This window comes from Naegleria lovaniensis (assembly GCF_003324165.1).
Source record: "Naegleria lovaniensis strain ATCC 30569 chromosome Unknown tig036, whole genome shotgun sequence".
Taxonomy (NCBI): domain Eukaryota; phylum Heterolobosea; class Eutetramitea; order Acrasida; family Naegleriidae; genus Naegleria; species Naegleria lovaniensis.
Window position 1 is genome coordinate 323,356 of NW_025407856.1, and position 16,503 is coordinate 339,858.

Here is a 16,503-nt window from a genome sequence, read left to right on the forward strand (position 1 = left end):
AAGAAATAATTCGATAATTCACTTGGTCTTTTTCTTTGTTTTGAATAGGAATGTTAACATTTGTACAACTTGTTCTTGGGTCAAATGCTCTGAATTCTGAATAGCATTGGCTATTAAAACAGAGTCATTTGAATTTTCTGAATTAATCCAAACTCTTCCATTCAATCCCACAGCTACTTCAAAACTCACATATTCGCTAATTAGTTTTAACAGGTAGCAATTTGGATCTAATAATTTTCTAGCCATTCCTAGAGAGCACTCCACCACATATCCTCCTTTTAATTCTCCAAATACAGATTTGCCAGTACTCCAATCTTTCTTTTTCATTCCAGGCGCACTTTCACACGTTATTTCAATATCTAAATCTTTGTTTGCCAAAGTAACACGTGCATAAACAAGTGAGCCAGGTCCCAAGTCAGGTCTATTCCTTCGGGTAGCGCCATCAAACCCGATAAATGGCAATAACGCTAATCCTTGATGAGCTAAAATATCCACACTATATTGTTCCACAGGCACTCTATCCTTCACAACTCCAATAACCATATCTCCGACCATCGGAACATAACGATGTTGATTATTATCCACAAAATATCTATTCGGTGGAACTAGCCTCAAGATTCCAGCCTTTGTTGCAATAATATTATTTTCTGTTTGAAAAAGTCCTGGTCCAATTTTAATAATTCCCGATTGTTGAATCATGGCCATTGTTGTTGTATTTGATTCATTTCCTGAACTTGTTGATGACGTGTGTTTACCTGTTGATAAACAAGCAATTTCATCTCCGGGCATGACGGGATGATTTAATTTCTCAGAGTGTACTTGCATTTTTTTTATGTTACAATTTTTATTTATTCTTTTAAATTTCAAGAAACTTGCAGACCTTTTCGATTTCCATTCTCATTCTTTTTCTGAGAGACAGATTGATCCTTGAAGCGAGATGAAACATGGAGACAACCGAAAGTTTAAAAAAGACCGTCATGCACCATCATCTTCATGGTCACCTCGAGGTGTGATCATTCTCGAGAGAGGTTCGACCTCTTTACGAGCAGGACATTCCATTATTTTCGATACATTTCCGAGTCATGATTTTCCATCACTTATTGGACGACTCAAACAACGTTCTCTCCTCACTTCCAATGTAATTGTTGAAAAGGATTATTACGTTGGACATTAATTACTGAATGGAATGATTTTGAATTATTACTTCTTTATACTTTTAAGGAATTGGAAATGGATACAAAACAACAAGGATTGATCATGACAGAATGTGCATTGACACCGAAAGAAAATCGAGAACAATTGACCATGTTGTGTTTTGAAAAGTTCTGTATTCCTGCCATGTATTTGGCCAATAGAAATGTCATGTCTTTATATGGAAATGGTTATGTGACTGGTTGTTCGGTAAATTCTGGTGACTCTATTACGACCCTAGTTCCAGTGTATGAAGGTTTTGCATTAAAACATGCCTCTAAAAGAATGGACATTGGTGGACATGACTTGACCATGTATTTGATCAAGTTGTTAATATCCGAAAAAGGATATCTAATGACAGGTGGCATGTCCCTCATTCCAATCATTCAACACATTAAGGAAACACTTTGTTTTGTCAGCAATGATTTCGAAAGAGAAATGAATATGTCCAAAAGCATTGAAAAAACCTATGAACTTCCCGATGAAATGCTCATCACTCTCGATAAGGAAAGTATTCAAACAAGTCAACCTCTCTTCGATCCCAATTTCATTCCAAGAGACAACGACATGGATGGACTCCATTCAGAAATTTATCATTCCGTCTTGAAGTGTGATCTCGATTTACGAAAAGAATTATTTTCAACAATTTCACTTTCTGGAGGAAATTGTCAACGGCATGGAATTGAAAAGAGATTGGAACGAGAATTACAATTACTGGTTCCTCCTTCTTTGATTCAATGTGTGAAATTGGTGGATGAGAGATCTCGACCTCATTGTATGGATGTAAGTCATATTGTTCATAGGAAATGGTTTTAAATTAGGGTGTTTTTGGCAATTCACTCATTCAGCGTTGGATGGGAACTGGTTTTCGCTTAATTTCACAAAATCATTGGAAGGCCTTAACAGAAGCAAAACGATATTCAAAAGCTTGGTTAGTTATTTAGACTTTCCTAAATGTTTCAACTGTTCAACAGGCAAAATTGAGCTCAATACTTTTGTGAAATGTCAACTTGTCAAGGAAAGGTGATGTGTTGAAAAACCTTACAAAAAAAAATAGTTATGTCCACGGCAGAACCCATCATACTTGAACCTAATATTGATCGCAACGAGCTGGAAAGATATGCTGGATTTCCGTGTGAAATTTCCTTCATCCATCAAGCGACCAAGAAGGCCTCTATTTGCAGTTTAAATAATTCAACAATTGATTTTTTGTTTCATGACAGTGGTTGTTCTGAAACAGCTCCCTTTGCAGGACATTACAAAATGCAAAACTTTGTGGGTTGTCATACGATATTGGCCTTTAATAATCATGACATTTATAGAAATTATTTGAATGTCGACAAGGCCAACAATGAAAAAGCATCCATTGGGCAAGAGATTGAAAACGACGAAGGATTAATGATTGCTATATTTCAATTGTTTATTCAAGAAAACTTTCCAGTGGTATGGAATCAGCGAAAGGAATATGCCCAAAATTATCACACTTTATTGATGAATAATAACTTTGTATTGTCACTATTAGAAGAGTTCAAACCTACTTCTGGTGGATTAATAGACAAGAGTGACGTGCTTGCTTTTTTGTTTGCCAAATTGAAAGCACTTGATATTGAGAATGAGTATTTTCCAAAAGTTCAGACTGTATACGCAAATTTTTTGGCTCAATATTCCATTCAGTCGGTATGGAGATTTGCCAAACTTGCCTTCTTTGATAGCAATCGATTCACACAAGAGGATTTCAAGTATGCCAGAGAAAATGATTCTCCCCCATGGTGGCTCCATACGACTTCAATATTTATCGTACCGAGAATTCTTGATCTTATTCGTTCCCAAGATCCATTCAAGCAATTTTATAGAGTACCAGAAAGCAATGATGATTGTGTGCTTCTTTAATAAATGTGTCACAAAAACTTTTGGAAAATATTGTGTTTCATTTCTTCAAAATCTTTTGAGTCAGATTGAGAATGTTTTGGAACACCTTCATTGGTGAACAAGAATCAGAATTTTCGTTAAAACTAAACATGATGTCACTTAATGCGCTTCTTCCGGTGAGTTCTTTCAACTTCAAAAAGAAAAGCCAATCTGACTTTCTGATAGGAAACCGTTTTCTGTAAATAAATGCATGCCATGGCCCTAAGCTGAAATATATTCATGAATATATTTCACAATTAAACAACCAAATACGAAATAAGCGAACATACCTCACTTCTTGATCGTCGTATTCTTTGTTGAGAACCCAAATCTTGTTGTACCCTCTAAATTTTTGATCAATGTTGCTCTGTTTTTTTAATTCCAGTACTACTGGACCAATGAAAATTATTTCACCTGTTACGCTAATTAAACATGTGCAAATAGATCCACAACACAGTGATTGAATTGGGGAAGAAATATTAAGCTCAAAAAATAAGTCTTCAATAATGATTTCAGGATGGCTTGTGAGTTGACCATGATCATTGAGCCCTCTCACAAATACGGCTCCGCTTTGAAGAAGGATTGCCAAATGTGCATAACCAGATGAAATTTGAATCACAGGAGAACGCTTTTCAAAAGGTGTCTCTACATAAACCATACGCCCTTTTGGGTAATAATCAAAACCGCATGCTTCTGACCCATATTTTCTAATGTAAAATTTGTTATCCTCCAAAATAAATATGAATAAATCATTGCAATAAGATGTCATAAATTTGATTTTTGTCTTATCATCTGGAACTGGAAATGCTTCCTCAGTCTCAGTTTCACATTGATAGGCAATAAATTGAGTAGGATCCTGTTTCGTATAAAGTAAAAAATAGGGAGACATCGTACCAGCTCCGATAGCAATTAGATCACCCCGTCGATGCACTTTGAAAGGCTTCATCTTGAACGATTCGACATCATAAATAAAAAGTCTATCGTCCATCATTTCAAAAATAACATGACTGCAATTATTGCAAACCACTCGTTTCATCTCCTTGGATGTTGGCAAGCCTAAATTCGCCTTTTTCATTCCTTTAAATAATTCGTGAAAAGTCACTTTACGGAGATAGTGCAGCTTGCTTGAAATAGACAGGAAGAATTTTGTTTCCTGTCCCCATAAGAATATCAAACTATACGAAACATTCAGGTCACCACCGCTACAAACAAATGAAAATTTTAAAGGCTCATCATCGCCATATTGTTTTTTCTCTTCATCGCAAAATAATTTAATTTTTTTTTTGGATTTAATGTTCTTAGTTCGGGATAAGCAGGAAGGCTTGTACAATAATTTCAAAAAGCTTGGTTCAAATCCTTGTTCATACCGAAAACCTGAGTTTGCTTGTAGACCGCAATACCACACCGATTCTGCGTGATGATCCTCCTTTCGCAATGATGTTTTCATTTTTTGTAAAATAGTTCACAGAGGCTGTTCCAGAATGAAAAGTACTTTGAGGAACGAGAAAAGGATTTCTTTCAAGCAGGCAAATCACTTCACCTTTCCAAAGTTGCTATACAAGTTGCGGTTTCAATAAATTGTGGATCCATCAGGGCCAAGAAGATAACAGTTCTCTATTTCGTACAAAAGTGAAACCTGCGTTTGGATTAAGAATTGACAACACCATTTGTTGTTCGAATTTGTTTGAGTTTTAGAAATTTGTTGTAAACGAGATTTTTTCATCCTGTGGTAAATATCTCATGAACATTAAACTTTGAAACACCATCCCTTTTCAGATTGCACCTGCTTGAAATTTTTTGCTTTCCTGTAACCATAACATGAACACAACCGACATCTAGTCATTCCTTTTGAGTCATTAAAACTTGGTGATACGCTCGAGGCAAGTAGTAGAATTCTAACACCGCGAAATCTGCCCAAGGATCAGAAGCGACTGGTGGCGTAAATCCACCCTTGCCTTTTTTCTTTGTTTTTTTGCTGGTACCGTGTGACCAGTCAAGTTCATGCAATTTCAAATCGATTCGTGGATGGACTAATGGAAGCGCAAATCACAAAAATCTTTTCATAGTTTTTACAGGGTTACCGTTTTGCGTTCCGATTCAAATCCAATAAAATCACACGAGAGGAGGTAATTTCAATATTACCATTAAAAAAAAACAAAACGGAGCCCTGCTCTCATCTCACCATTCAACAAATTACATTCACACAATTCACAAGCATTCGAAAATGGGTAATATGTCACCAGTATTAGCAGGATCATGGAGAGAAAACTCTGGCAAAATTTGGCACTGCACACAAAACGGCAATCATTTTACTTGGACTCAGGAAGGTACTGGAAGACAAGCGAACGGAACCATTGTTGCCGTGTCACCATCTGTAGGAGCATCTTCATTCTCCATTCACATTACTTTTGATGGAAATGTTCATTGGAAATTGACTCCAAGTTTGGATGGAACTGCATTGACTGGTAAAAGTGATACGTTTTATCGTGTGAGCACAGGAGTTGCATTGGCACCTGCAACCATTCACAATTTGGCTGGTGTTCCTTCTCAAACTTTGAATACCACTCCTTCTCACACTTTGAAAGCCATGCATGTGAATTTGATGGGTGTTACTTTCAGAGAAAATTCAGGAAAGACTTGGATTGTTGAATCACAACCACACACTGGTTATGTCATCTTGAAAAATCAACAAGATTCAAGAAGAGCCTATACTTACATTGTTCGTGATGTTTCACAAAACAAGTACACTATTTTCATTGATTTCCAAGGAGCTGACACTGCTTTCCGTGTTGACACTTTTGATATCAATACTTGGCCACTTCAGAATGGAGATTGTTTCAGAGCAATAACCTCCATTGTTCAACCATCATCGAATATTGTTACAACCACCACTACCTCAACTCCCTCATTCAATGTGAGTATTGGATCCAGTGGAATTAGCTTTGGTGTTCCAACTCACACTTCCACCTTTGTGCAACCTCACACAACCACTACCTATATTCCTCCAACGTCAAGTTATGTTCCACCTCCAACGACCTATGTACCTCCACAACAACAAACACATGTCCCACCTCCACAACCATTCTCAACTGGTTTTGCAACCGTTTCAACAATGCCAACTTATGGAACTTCTCTCGCATCAAGCATTATTCAAGCTTGCCAACAATCATCGTTTGCTTCTGATAAATTGAAAGCGGTCACCACTTATTCAAAGTCTCAAATTTCTCCATTGTCAGCAAGTGAAATCGTTCAAGTATTAGGATATTTCACATTTGACTCAGACAGAGGAAAAGTCATTGCTCAATTGAAATCAACAAATAATATTGCTGGTATGGATGCTAGCTCAGCTGCTTCAATTTTAAGGCTTTTTAGCAGTGACAGTACCAAGGTTAAGGCTGTCCAAGACTTGTGCCCATATATTTGGGATAGAAAACAAAATGCTGAAATCGTTGTAGGCTGCTTGACCTTCAATTCTGACAAAAGTAAGGCCAGAGATTACTTGTTGAAGAATTAAATCTTTTATGTCTCCTCAATGTTTCTTTGAAAATCATTCCACCTGTTTTTTCGAAAAAAGAGAAGAAAGCCTTACATGCTGTCATGGCTCAATAAATTAGTGACTGTTCAGTTTGGCTCTATTTCTTAACACTCAATAACTTGTTTCGATACATTCCTAGAACAAAGTCTTACAGAAATTATTTTTCTACATCATTTCTACAATTCTCCACATTCTGTAATCACACATGGCACTTTAGGCTTATTGGATTTACCATAGACAGCAACAGCTTCCACTTTTCTAACAACTTCAAATCCTTTCAATACAGCTCCAATAACGACATGTTTACCATCAAGCCATGGAGTTTTTGTGGTTGTAATAAAGAATTGGCACCCATTTGTGTTAGGTCCGCTATTGGCCATTGATACAATACCAGGACGATCATGTTTCAATGTAAAATTTTCATCATCGAACTGATTGGATCCGAAAATTGAGTATGATCCTGTTCCATCTCCATTTACAAAATCTCCTCCCTGAATCATGAAATCTTTGATGACTCTATGAAAAGAACATCCTTTGTATCCTGTAGGAATTGAATTCTTTAAATGTTCTCCGGTGCAAAATTGTCGAAAGTTTTCAGCAGTCTTGGGTGCCACATCTGCATATAATTCAATTTTAATTCTTCCTGCTGCATGTCCTCCAATACTAACATCGAAAAATACAACTGGATTTGTTGGATTCCTCATCAGAGGAGCCAAATCGTGAATGGGTGGAAGTGTTTCGTTAGATGTTGATGAAGACATTTTTTGTTTGTTGGAAATTTCATTGTGTTCTCTTTGAACCTGGAGTTAATGAATGTATGGCGTACCAATTAACTTTCATGCTTTTTAAAATGCACAAACATTCAATGCTTACAATGAATTAATAATTTTCGGAAAGAATTTATTGAGTTTGCATCATCTTGACTGCTCTAACGATATCAGAGTCACCTGCTTCCAAAACGCTCATGACACCAACAGAGTGATATCTACCACATGCAGTACCGAGTTCAACATTGTTTCCAGGATAGAAATAAATATCGGCATGTGACAACATAGAGTAGTATTCAATTTCAGATTTTCTGATTGGAGGAATGTTGTTTGAAACGATGACTAATTTAGCCTTAGCTTGTCTCAAGTTCTTCATGGTTTCAGAATAACCCAATGAGTATTTACCACTCTTCATAACCAATTGTAAACGAGCATTGATGTTCTCAGAGGTTTTTTTCTTTATATTTTCAAGACAAACATCGGATAATGATGAGAACGATAAGAAACGTTCGAAGTTGTTTTATACTATAACATACCTTTCCTTGTTGTTGTTGAGGAGCAGTGGTTGCTGTTGTTTCAGCAGTCTTCTTGGTTTGTGAACTCATTTCAGGTGAGATTGGGAATGGTTTTGGCGAGTATTTTTTTTTCGAAAGCGTTTTTCAAAAATCCTGGTCAACCAATATTTTTGGAATTTACAATGGCAGCGAAAAATTTATAATGTGTGATGTTGCACCAAGTAAAGGAAATGAATCAACTTGCCTTCTCATAAAACAGCAAGTAAGCTTCTGAATTCAAAACATCTGACTCTTTGGCGAAATACACACTCGAGTCATTACACAAAAACCAACTAGAATTATGCTTGACGTAACATGTGTAGTGTCCTCCACTCAAATCTCCTTGATGACAAACCACAGAGAAGAGTGAATATTTGTTATCAGGAACACCACCTCCATCCTCACCAACCACAAAGTCTTTCATTTCTATTTGCAAGGGAAATGAAACAAACCAATCAATCTTGGAGCTTACTCCTGTCGTTGTCTTACGATTTCTGTGCACGAGTTCTGAATGTTCAAACCTTTTGAGGTGAAAACATAGAATGTGTGGCAGTCGTTTAAAGCGAATCTGTTTTGAAAAATTCCCTTGGGATCCGCAATTTTTACAAGAATAACTACTAATGTCTAAGTTTTCGTCCTTTGTGTATCGTTCCAGACACTCTGTTAAGGATTCTAGCTCAATCCATGTATCACCACTCTTTGCTTTGAGAGGGAGAGAAATGTCCATAAATGCTTCCACGGTCGAGGAGGTATTTGAACAAATTTTGCAATTTAAATCTGATTGAGAGGTTCCAGTGAATAAATCTTCAATAAGATTTCTTCGATTGTTTGGAAGTTTTGCAGGAGTAAGCGCTGAGAGTATGGCCATGTAAAACTCGTGTGCGTCTTGTTGTTGATAGCCTGCCAAATGGCCAGCAACATTCCACATGATGTACAGGAATTGATTTGGAACAAATGGTAGCACTATTGGTTGCTCGTCTGCGGTCTCAGATTTTCTTTTACCATTGCTCGATCTCTTTTTGCTGCTCGTATTTTCTAATTCGCTGCATGATTTATCGTACATTTCTTTGAATAAATTATTCATGGCTCTACTCATCTTCAAGTATGTTTGGATATCCTCAAAATTTTTACATTTGGAGTCATTTTCAATTTCTTTTTCAATCAACTGAGAATAAACTCCTGATAAATAATAATTTCGTAGTGATACATTATGGGCTAGTGTCTGTAATATACAATTCATAAAGCAGGTATTTCCCAAGTTTACAATTCCTCGTAGTCCAATAAGGGGATTTGTCTGAGTTTGTACAGTGCTTTTTAGCATCGTCTTGATTGACTCTCCAACAGCAATGTGTGGTAAATTTTCAGTTCCACTTTTAGGATGTGAAAATTTTCTCTTTTTCTTTGTGCTTGTCGTCTGCTTTTCGTTTGGCGATTCTTGGCTCATGGATTTGCAAAGACAGGGTAATAGAATGAACTTGATTGCATCAAAATCGAGAGTAATAAAATCAAAGCATTCCAGGCAAAAGAATTCCTTATAGGTCAAGTGAAATACAATCGTATGGTCATTGCAATTAGGGCAACGTTTGGGTTGTTTTTCTCCATTGTTCTCAAAAGATTCCTTGTTCTCATAAAATGCATGAACCGTGAAAATGTGGTAGCAATGCGAGCAAATAACTTGTTCGTCTTTCAGAGAGAAGGGATTTTCACAACACGAGCAATGCTGTGTCTGTTCATGTCTCAATTTTCCACTCCAAAGTGCAATTAATTTTTCATTCAATTCAACAAGTTCTTCATAGTCATCAATGTCAATGTGCCCATTTGCAGTACAGTGGCCATTATTCCTTCGTTTTGCCTTACTATTAACAAAGTTCTTAAAATGAGAACATTGAAGACTTTTTGGGAAAGTCGTCAAATGAGTGGCAGCATCTGCCTCTATGATTGCAGCATCATTCACAACTGAATGACTTTGTTCCACTTTATCCTCATGATTGGCTGCTCTACTAGTATTACTAGTCCTCTTCCTTGTCGATTTTTTCATAAATTCTATGGTTCGGAATTAGCTATAAAAATGTAAATCTTGTTTTCAAGAAGAACCTATTCAAGAGTTGTAAAAAAGAGGTCTAGATACAAATTTACTCCAAGTTTTTCTCGATTTGTTTGATGGTGTTCTCGTCGTCGGAGCGATTCTCTTTCTTTGAAATATTTCGAATGAAGTGGAGCACGTAGCAAATGAACCAAAGAGACCACCACGAGAGCGAATTTTTTTGACTATTTCTTGCACATCAAGACTCAAATGGATGATGAGATAATGTGATGATGGGTTTCAAAAAGTCGCATTGGATGACCCATGATCACTATTTACAGTCTTCAAAATTTGTAGAGAAATCAAAGAATTCAATCAGAAACTGAAACCAATCATCTTCAAAAAATGCTCAAAGGTCATCATCACTTGCGGGCTTCTTCTTCCTCAATTCAAAAGCTGTTGCTTCTCGGAAGAGGGGTTTCGCCTTTGCACAGCAGTGGTAACTGCGGTGTTGCCCATGTGTGGTGTTTGGAAAATTTGAAGAATAATAGTAGTACAATGATTCAGCATCAGAAAGGAGATTTGCATCATGATCAAGTGAGGAATTACACTTCTTCGGGTTTATCTTGTTTGGATTTAGTGATGAGGAAGAAGAATGGTTTTGGCTACCACCCATGGCCCGAACATTTGGTGATAAATTCTTCTACTTCTTGTAAATTAGTATCATCATTCGGAAATGTGTATAGCGAACAAAATGGAGTTTATGGCAGTGTCAACTATTGTACATCCTCATATAGGTTCAATTCTGTTTTGAATAAGGATAAGGAACAATCAATTCTTGAATTGCTTGACGAGGCTGCAAGTAAAGACATGCAAGAGTTTATAAAACAACATTCACTTGACAGAAATAGCTTGGAGCAGCGAGTAGATTATGATTACTTGCTGACTGTTATTGAGGAACTGACACAAAATCAAGAAAAGAGAGAATTAGCTAGATCTATGGGTGTGGAGGACGACAATGATTGGAAGTCATCAGTGTCATCTTTTCAATTTAACTTTCTCCATCATTTCGACACAGATTCCAAGTACAGGCATAAGGTCAAGAAGGCCTTTAAAGCTGCTCAAAAAGAAAATAAGGTTCAAGAATTAATATGGAATTTGTATTTGCGAGACCTTGAACAACAAATTGAAGAGGAAAAGAACTTGCAAATGGCTGATCTCACTGAACCTCATCACTTGTATCCATTAACTCGACTCAAGCCGAGAAAAATAATTTTTCACATAGGTCCAACAAACAGCGGTAAAACATACAATGCCTTTCAAGCATTGAGAAACGCCAAAACCGGTATCTATTGCGCTCCTTTGAGGCTGTTAGCAACGGAGGCTTTTGTAAAATTAACATCAGGAGATAACCCAATTGCTGCTTGTCAACTTATAACTGGAGATTTTAAAATTGAGACAGAAAATGCAACTCACACATGTTCTACCACTGAAATGGTCGATACACAGAGAGAGGTAGATGTGGCCGTTATTGATGAAATTCAATTAATCACTGACTCTGATAGAGGATGGTCTTGGACACGTGCACTGCTAGGCGTACGAGCCAAAGAAGTACATTTATGTGGAGAGGGAAGAGTATTAAAGCTTGTTAAAAAGCTTTGTGAAGATACAGGAGATGAATTAGAGGTGAAAGAGTATGATAGGCTTACCCCACTGAAAGTGACAAAGAAACCTACTGTTAAAGATTATGGTGATTTACAACGAGGAGATTGTATCGTTTGTTTTTCGCGAAAGGAGGTTTTTAAAATTAAGAACGAAATTGAAAAATCCACTGATCTTAGAGTTTGTGTCGTTTACGGCGGTTTACCTCCCCAAACTCGAATTACACAAGCTGCTCTCTTCAATCATGAACAATCTCCCTATGATGTGCTAGTGGCCACTGATGCTATTGGAATGGGACTCAACCTTAATATAAGGCGAATTATATTTAGTGAAACTGAGAAGTTTGACGGTAAAGAAGTAAGAACTTTAACACCACATGAAATTAAGCAAATAGGAGGCAGAGCTGGAAGATTTAACAGTGCCTTCGAAGAGGGAGAAGTGACATCATTTCGTGCTAGTGATTGTCGTGTTATACAGCAAGCATTTGCATATGATCCATCTAATGAAGTAGAAGAACTCAGAGCTGGTCTTTTCCCTACAGACGAGCAAATTGACCATTTCTCTCGAATCTCCCTTGAAACAGGGGTTCGAGTGAGATTGAGCACTATTCTTTCGAAGATTGACGAAATGGCCAAGTTAAACGAAGGAAAGTATTTCATGTGTGATATGAAAGAAAAGAAAGATATTGCCAACATTATTCATCCAATCGAAAATTTAACCACAGCAGAGAGGATGATTTTTGTCAAATCACCCATAGATCCTGACGAGCAATTATGTAAAACCATGACATTCAAATGGGCAAAATTGTACTCTGAAGGAAAATACGTTCCTCTTCTCATTCCCAATCCCAATTCATTGAGGCCTATCAACACGCTGCACAAGTTAAAGGAGCTCGAAGTAATGTACAAATGCTTGAATATTTATTGTTGGCTCAGTTACAGATTAATGCCCTTCAATGAACGAGAAAAAGCACTTGAATATCAAGAAATCATTAGAAAACTAATAGAGGATTCTTTGAAAAAGACCGTGTCGCTCGAGAGAGCTGAGAAGCAAGTACATCAAAGATCAAAAGAGCATCACCAACGAAGTTTTAATGGCTACAAGAAGACAAGCGTCAAACGTAAAAGTATTTCAAAGAAGCACAGAATGCAAGTCAACAAAATGCTCGCCCAGTATGATTTATAAACACAAGCTAATTTATTTCCTCAATAACAGTTCTTTTAAACTTTGAGCTGAGAGGTGGAGGATGCAACGAGATGTGCATCTTGTGTTAAAATTGGATCTATCTCCTCGGCAATAAACTCTTCTGTTTGTACATTTGCTCTTCCAATATAGAGCTTTGGGTTGGTCATTTCCTTAATCTTTTCCTCAGAGAGTACTCCTTTAAAAGCCTCATCATTGACCAATCTATGTAAAAGATCATTGGATGCACCTTCTTCTTTCACTCTTCTTGCAGCTTCAAGTGAGTGAACACGAATAACTTCGTGCAAGACCTGTCTGTCACCTCCAGCCTTTACTGCTGCCATCAAAATATTTTCGGTTGCCATGAATGGGAGTTCATCCATCACATGTTTTTCAATAACAAGAGGCCACACAACCAATCCATCACATACGTTGGCTACAATGTTCAAGATACCATCCACTGCAAGGAATGCCTGTGAAATACTCAGTCTTCTATTTGCACTGTCGTCCAAAGTTCTTTCAAACCATTGATTGGCGTGAGTATGAGCAGCATTTGAAAGAAGTGACATGACAAATCTGGCAATTGAGCAAACTCGCTCGCATCTCATTGGATTTCTCTTATAGGCCATAGCACTTGATCCAATTTGATTTTTTTCAAAAGGCTCATCTACCTCTTTCAAGCTCATCAACAAGCGAATATCGGTGGCAAACTTGTGAGCAGATTGGGCAATTTGTGATAAGACACTCAAGACTTGAAAATCAATTTTTCTTGTATATGTTTGTCCGCTGACAGGAATGGACTTGGAAAATCCCATTCTTGATGTTACTTTTCTGTCTAGTTCTTTAACTAGCTCATGATTACCATTGAATAAATGAAGGAAGCTGGCTTGAGTACCAGTGGTTCCTTTAACTCCTCTGAATGGGAGATTTTCTAATTGATGAACAAGTTGCTGATAGTCAAGCAAGAAATCTTGGAGCCACAGAGTACCTCTTTTTCCAACAGTTGTCAACTGAGCAGCTTGAAAATGAGTAAATCCAAGACATGGTAAGTCCTTGTTTTTTAGGCAGAAATTCTTCAATAATTGCATGACACGTAACATTTTGCTTTGAACGATTTTTAAGCCGTCTCTCATTTGAATGAGATCTGTGTTGTCTCCAACAAAACAGCTAGTAGCTCCAAGATGAATTATTGGTCTTGCAGTTGGACATGCATCTCCAAAACAATGTACGTGGGACATGACATCATGTCTAAACTTTTTCTCATATTGTGCAGCATCTTCTATTTCCTTATCGGTAATAATCAAATGATCTTTCATTTCATTAATTTGTTCATCAGTAATTTGAGTTAATCCTAAAGCCTTTTCCTCCACAGCCAAAGCAAACCACAATTCACGCCAAGTAGAAAATTTCTTCTTTGGAGAGAAGTTGAAACTCATCTCTTTGCTTGCATATCGGGTTGAAAGAGGGTTATCACAAACATCCAACTCGCTATCAGTAGGTACATAACTATTCTGTACCGTAAACACCACACGTGTATCACACCCCGAGGTACCCTCTAGCACATCCGATGATGATGATGTATTTTGTGGTTCATTCTCTTCGTGTGAGATGGAAGATGAGGCTTGTTCGGAATTGTTCATTTTTTTCAATCTTGCCAGAGTTTCTAGTTCATAGTGGGTCCTGGCAAACGCATTACGAAAATCATCATCAATTATTCAACAACTCAATGGATTCTCTGAGAAGTGAATTGACTTCACAACTCATGTGGGATGCTCTGAAAATTACTTGAACGTTTCTTCAAAAAATGCCAAAACATTCGGACAAGGGTTCAAAACGTCAATCCAAAGCCTCCAAGAAAGACAATCGAGGAGTGAAGAAATTGCAAAACAAACTCTCAACCAATACTAATTTTTCAATTACAGCAGAGGTTGCAGCCAAGTTAATTTCTGAAAAGCAACAAGCATCGGAGGGTTCAAATAATTCGGCAACAACAACAGCCACTAGTAATACTGCACAATCATCATCGGAAGCAACAACACCAATGGAAATTACTAAAATTGAACCAACAAATAAGAATAAGAAGAAATCAAAGAAGAAATAAATATATTGTTTGAAAGAAGATAATTCTCTCAACAATTTATTTATTTCAGTAATTTCTGAAAGATGCCAATCTGTAAAAGTTTTTAAAAATCAAGTTTGATTTACTTCTACACCAATTATTCGTATTTGGTTTTTACAACCAAGGAACCTCATTGATTGCCCTTAAACTGTTAACATCATTGGGTTCAATCCATTATTTTGTTACTGACATCACCATTAAGTGTTAGTTTTGGGTGCTATTTTGGATTGTTTGTGCACCATTCTGTACCATATCCATCATTTCTTTCAAACAGTGCTTGTCACCTCGCATGATAGCAATACATCCTCCAATCAAACCAACAAGAATGATTATTCCTCCAACACTACTTCCTACTGCAATTCCAATAATTGCACCAGTACCCAAACCACCGTTGTTAGAAGAACCTCCATTATTGTTGCTATTTCCACCACCTCCAGAGTTAGCTTGACATTGGTAATTGGCAGTACAATAATAACCGCTGTTGCAGTAACCAGAGCCACAACAAGTAGCTCCATAAGGCAGACAACCTGTTGCGCTTCCACATGTTTCACATTGTGTATTAGATGCACAATAGCCAGTGCCACAACATGTGCTTCCATAGGGAGCACAAATGTAACTACCTGTACAGCCATATGCAGCTTTTCGACAACAAACGGACGTTCCTGTGCAGTATTGATAACTGCCATCAGATTCATAACAACAGATAGAGTCTTTGGTGTTGAAAAGGTGCTTGGAAGATCTAGTTGGAGAGCTTTTAACAGTTTGAGGATTGGAGGAATGAGATAGGTTTGTGAAGAGTGGGAATGGTTCATGAACAGTGAGTGGAGAGGAAGCTGGTTGCACCTTGGAAATTTGAAGCCCTCCTTGAATTACATGACAGAGTAACAAGAGAGCGAAGAAAAGAACAAAGAATTGAGTGGTGTGTACCATATCTTGTGTGTTTGTTAGTAGAGTTTGAGTTTTTTTTGAACGAAACGAAATCCTTAGTCATATCAACAGTCATGCAAAGAATACTCTTTAATATGGAAGTGGGCGTGAACGTTTTACATCACGTTTATTTATTCCATCTCGGTAACGTGAATGCCCACTCTAACAATCGGGCCCAGCCTTACAACAAACCCAGTTCATTATTTTTCATGTTGATGTTGCTAATGTGATGTTAACTCTCAAAATGAGCGCTCTTAACATTTATATTCATTGAGTACAAACAATAAGATAAAAGAATTCAACAAGTCATTGGAATGAACTAAAAGTAGTTGCTCAAAGTCTTAGAAGAAAGGAAAACCCAAAGACTCCATATGGTTCAATGGATGAGGAACTGGTTCTAGTAATTGGACCAGAAAAAACAATTTTACTACCTCATTGTAAAACCTAAAAATTGGGTTGACCAATATTTTTTAAAAAAATTTGTTGAAAAAAAATTCGTCACAGGTACGTTCACATCCCTTGTCTCTTTGACTTTTAAATTTAATGATCAAAATAATCAATGAATGATTCAAACCGTTCATGATTGGATAATATAACCAGATTTCGCAATGCCAGCTCACAAGACATTGACCAAG

General features: G+C 37.1%; 12 protein-coding genes across 12 annotated transcripts; 5 read left to right on the top strand and 7 right to left on the bottom strand.

Moving 5' to 3' along the window:
• Nucleotides 1-18: 18 nt before the first annotated feature.
• On the bottom strand, nucleotides 19-825 carry C9374_008481 (uncharacterized protein; the record flags this gene model as incomplete). Its single annotated transcript, XM_044698562.1, has 1 exon — nucleotides 19-825. One exon carries the CDS (start codon nucleotides 823-825, stop codon nucleotides 19-21), a length of 807 nt encoding a protein of 268 aa, XP_044545600.1.
• Nucleotides 826-1,230: 405 nt separating this feature from the next.
• Nucleotides 1,231-2,007, top strand: C9374_008482 (uncharacterized protein; the record flags this gene model as incomplete). Its single annotated transcript, XM_044698563.1, has 1 exon — nucleotides 1,231-2,007. The coding sequence occupies one exon, from the start codon at nucleotides 1,231-1,233 to the stop codon at nucleotides 2,005-2,007; it is 777 nt and encodes a 258-aa protein (XP_044545601.1).
• A 243-nt stretch (nucleotides 2,008-2,250) lies between these two features.
• On the top strand, nucleotides 2,251-3,081 carry C9374_008483 (uncharacterized protein; the record flags this gene model as incomplete). Its single annotated transcript, XM_044698564.1, has 1 exon — nucleotides 2,251-3,081. One exon carries the CDS (start codon nucleotides 2,251-2,253, stop codon nucleotides 3,079-3,081), a length of 831 nt encoding a protein of 276 aa, XP_044545602.1.
• A 37-nt stretch (nucleotides 3,082-3,118) lies between these two features.
• C9374_008484 (uncharacterized protein) lies at nucleotides 3,119-4,546 on the bottom strand (the record flags this gene model as incomplete). Its single annotated transcript, XM_044698565.1, has 2 exons — nucleotides 3,119-3,326; nucleotides 3,390-4,546. 2 exons carry the CDS (start codon nucleotides 4,544-4,546, stop codon nucleotides 3,119-3,121), a joined length of 1,365 nt encoding a protein of 454 aa, XP_044545603.1.
• Nucleotides 4,547-5,323: 777 nt separating this feature from the next.
• C9374_008485 (uncharacterized protein) lies at nucleotides 5,324-6,613 on the top strand (the record flags this gene model as incomplete). The annotated part of the gene is made up of 1 exon (XM_044698566.1): nucleotides 5,324-6,613. The coding sequence occupies one exon, from the start codon at nucleotides 5,324-5,326 to the stop codon at nucleotides 6,611-6,613; it is 1,290 nt and encodes a 429-aa protein (XP_044545604.1).
• Nucleotides 6,614-6,810: 197 nt separating this feature from the next.
• On the bottom strand, nucleotides 6,811-7,395 carry C9374_008486 (uncharacterized protein; the record flags this gene model as incomplete). The annotated part of the gene is made up of 1 exon (XM_044698567.1): nucleotides 6,811-7,395. One exon carries the CDS (start codon nucleotides 7,393-7,395, stop codon nucleotides 6,811-6,813), a length of 585 nt encoding a protein of 194 aa, XP_044545605.1.
• A 139-nt stretch (nucleotides 7,396-7,534) lies between these two features.
• C9374_008487 (uncharacterized protein) lies at nucleotides 7,535-8,006 on the bottom strand (the record flags this gene model as incomplete). Its single annotated transcript, XM_044698568.1, has 2 exons — nucleotides 7,535-7,858; nucleotides 7,938-8,006. The coding sequence occupies 2 exons, from the start codon at nucleotides 8,004-8,006 to the stop codon at nucleotides 7,535-7,537; spliced, it is 393 nt and encodes a 130-aa protein (XP_044545606.1).
• Nucleotides 8,007-8,151: 145 nt separating this feature from the next.
• C9374_008488 (uncharacterized protein) lies at nucleotides 8,152-9,993 on the bottom strand (the record flags this gene model as incomplete). Its single annotated transcript, XM_044698569.1, has 1 exon — nucleotides 8,152-9,993. One exon carries the CDS (start codon nucleotides 9,991-9,993, stop codon nucleotides 8,152-8,154), a length of 1,842 nt encoding a protein of 613 aa, XP_044545607.1.
• A 390-nt stretch (nucleotides 9,994-10,383) lies between these two features.
• C9374_008489 (uncharacterized protein) lies at nucleotides 10,384-12,825 on the top strand (the record flags this gene model as incomplete). The annotated part of the gene is made up of 1 exon (XM_044698570.1): nucleotides 10,384-12,825. The coding sequence occupies one exon, from the start codon at nucleotides 10,384-10,386 to the stop codon at nucleotides 12,823-12,825; it is 2,442 nt and encodes an 813-aa protein (XP_044545608.1).
• Nucleotides 12,826-12,860: 35 nt separating this feature from the next.
• Nucleotides 12,861-14,462, bottom strand: C9374_008490 (uncharacterized protein; the record flags this gene model as incomplete). The annotated part of the gene is made up of 1 exon (XM_044698572.1): nucleotides 12,861-14,462. The coding sequence occupies one exon, from the start codon at nucleotides 14,460-14,462 to the stop codon at nucleotides 12,861-12,863; it is 1,602 nt and encodes a 533-aa protein (XP_044545609.1).
• A 164-nt stretch (nucleotides 14,463-14,626) lies between these two features.
• C9374_008491 (uncharacterized protein) lies at nucleotides 14,627-14,923 on the top strand (the record flags this gene model as incomplete). The annotated part of the gene is made up of 1 exon (XM_044698573.1): nucleotides 14,627-14,923. The coding sequence occupies one exon, from the start codon at nucleotides 14,627-14,629 to the stop codon at nucleotides 14,921-14,923; it is 297 nt and encodes a 98-aa protein (XP_044545610.1).
• A 222-nt stretch (nucleotides 14,924-15,145) lies between these two features.
• On the bottom strand, nucleotides 15,146-15,871 carry C9374_008492 (uncharacterized protein; the record flags this gene model as incomplete). The annotated part of the gene is made up of 1 exon (XM_044698574.1): nucleotides 15,146-15,871. The coding sequence occupies one exon, from the start codon at nucleotides 15,869-15,871 to the stop codon at nucleotides 15,146-15,148; it is 726 nt and encodes a 241-aa protein (XP_044545611.1).
• Between the last annotated feature and the right edge of the window lie 632 nt (nucleotides 15,872-16,503).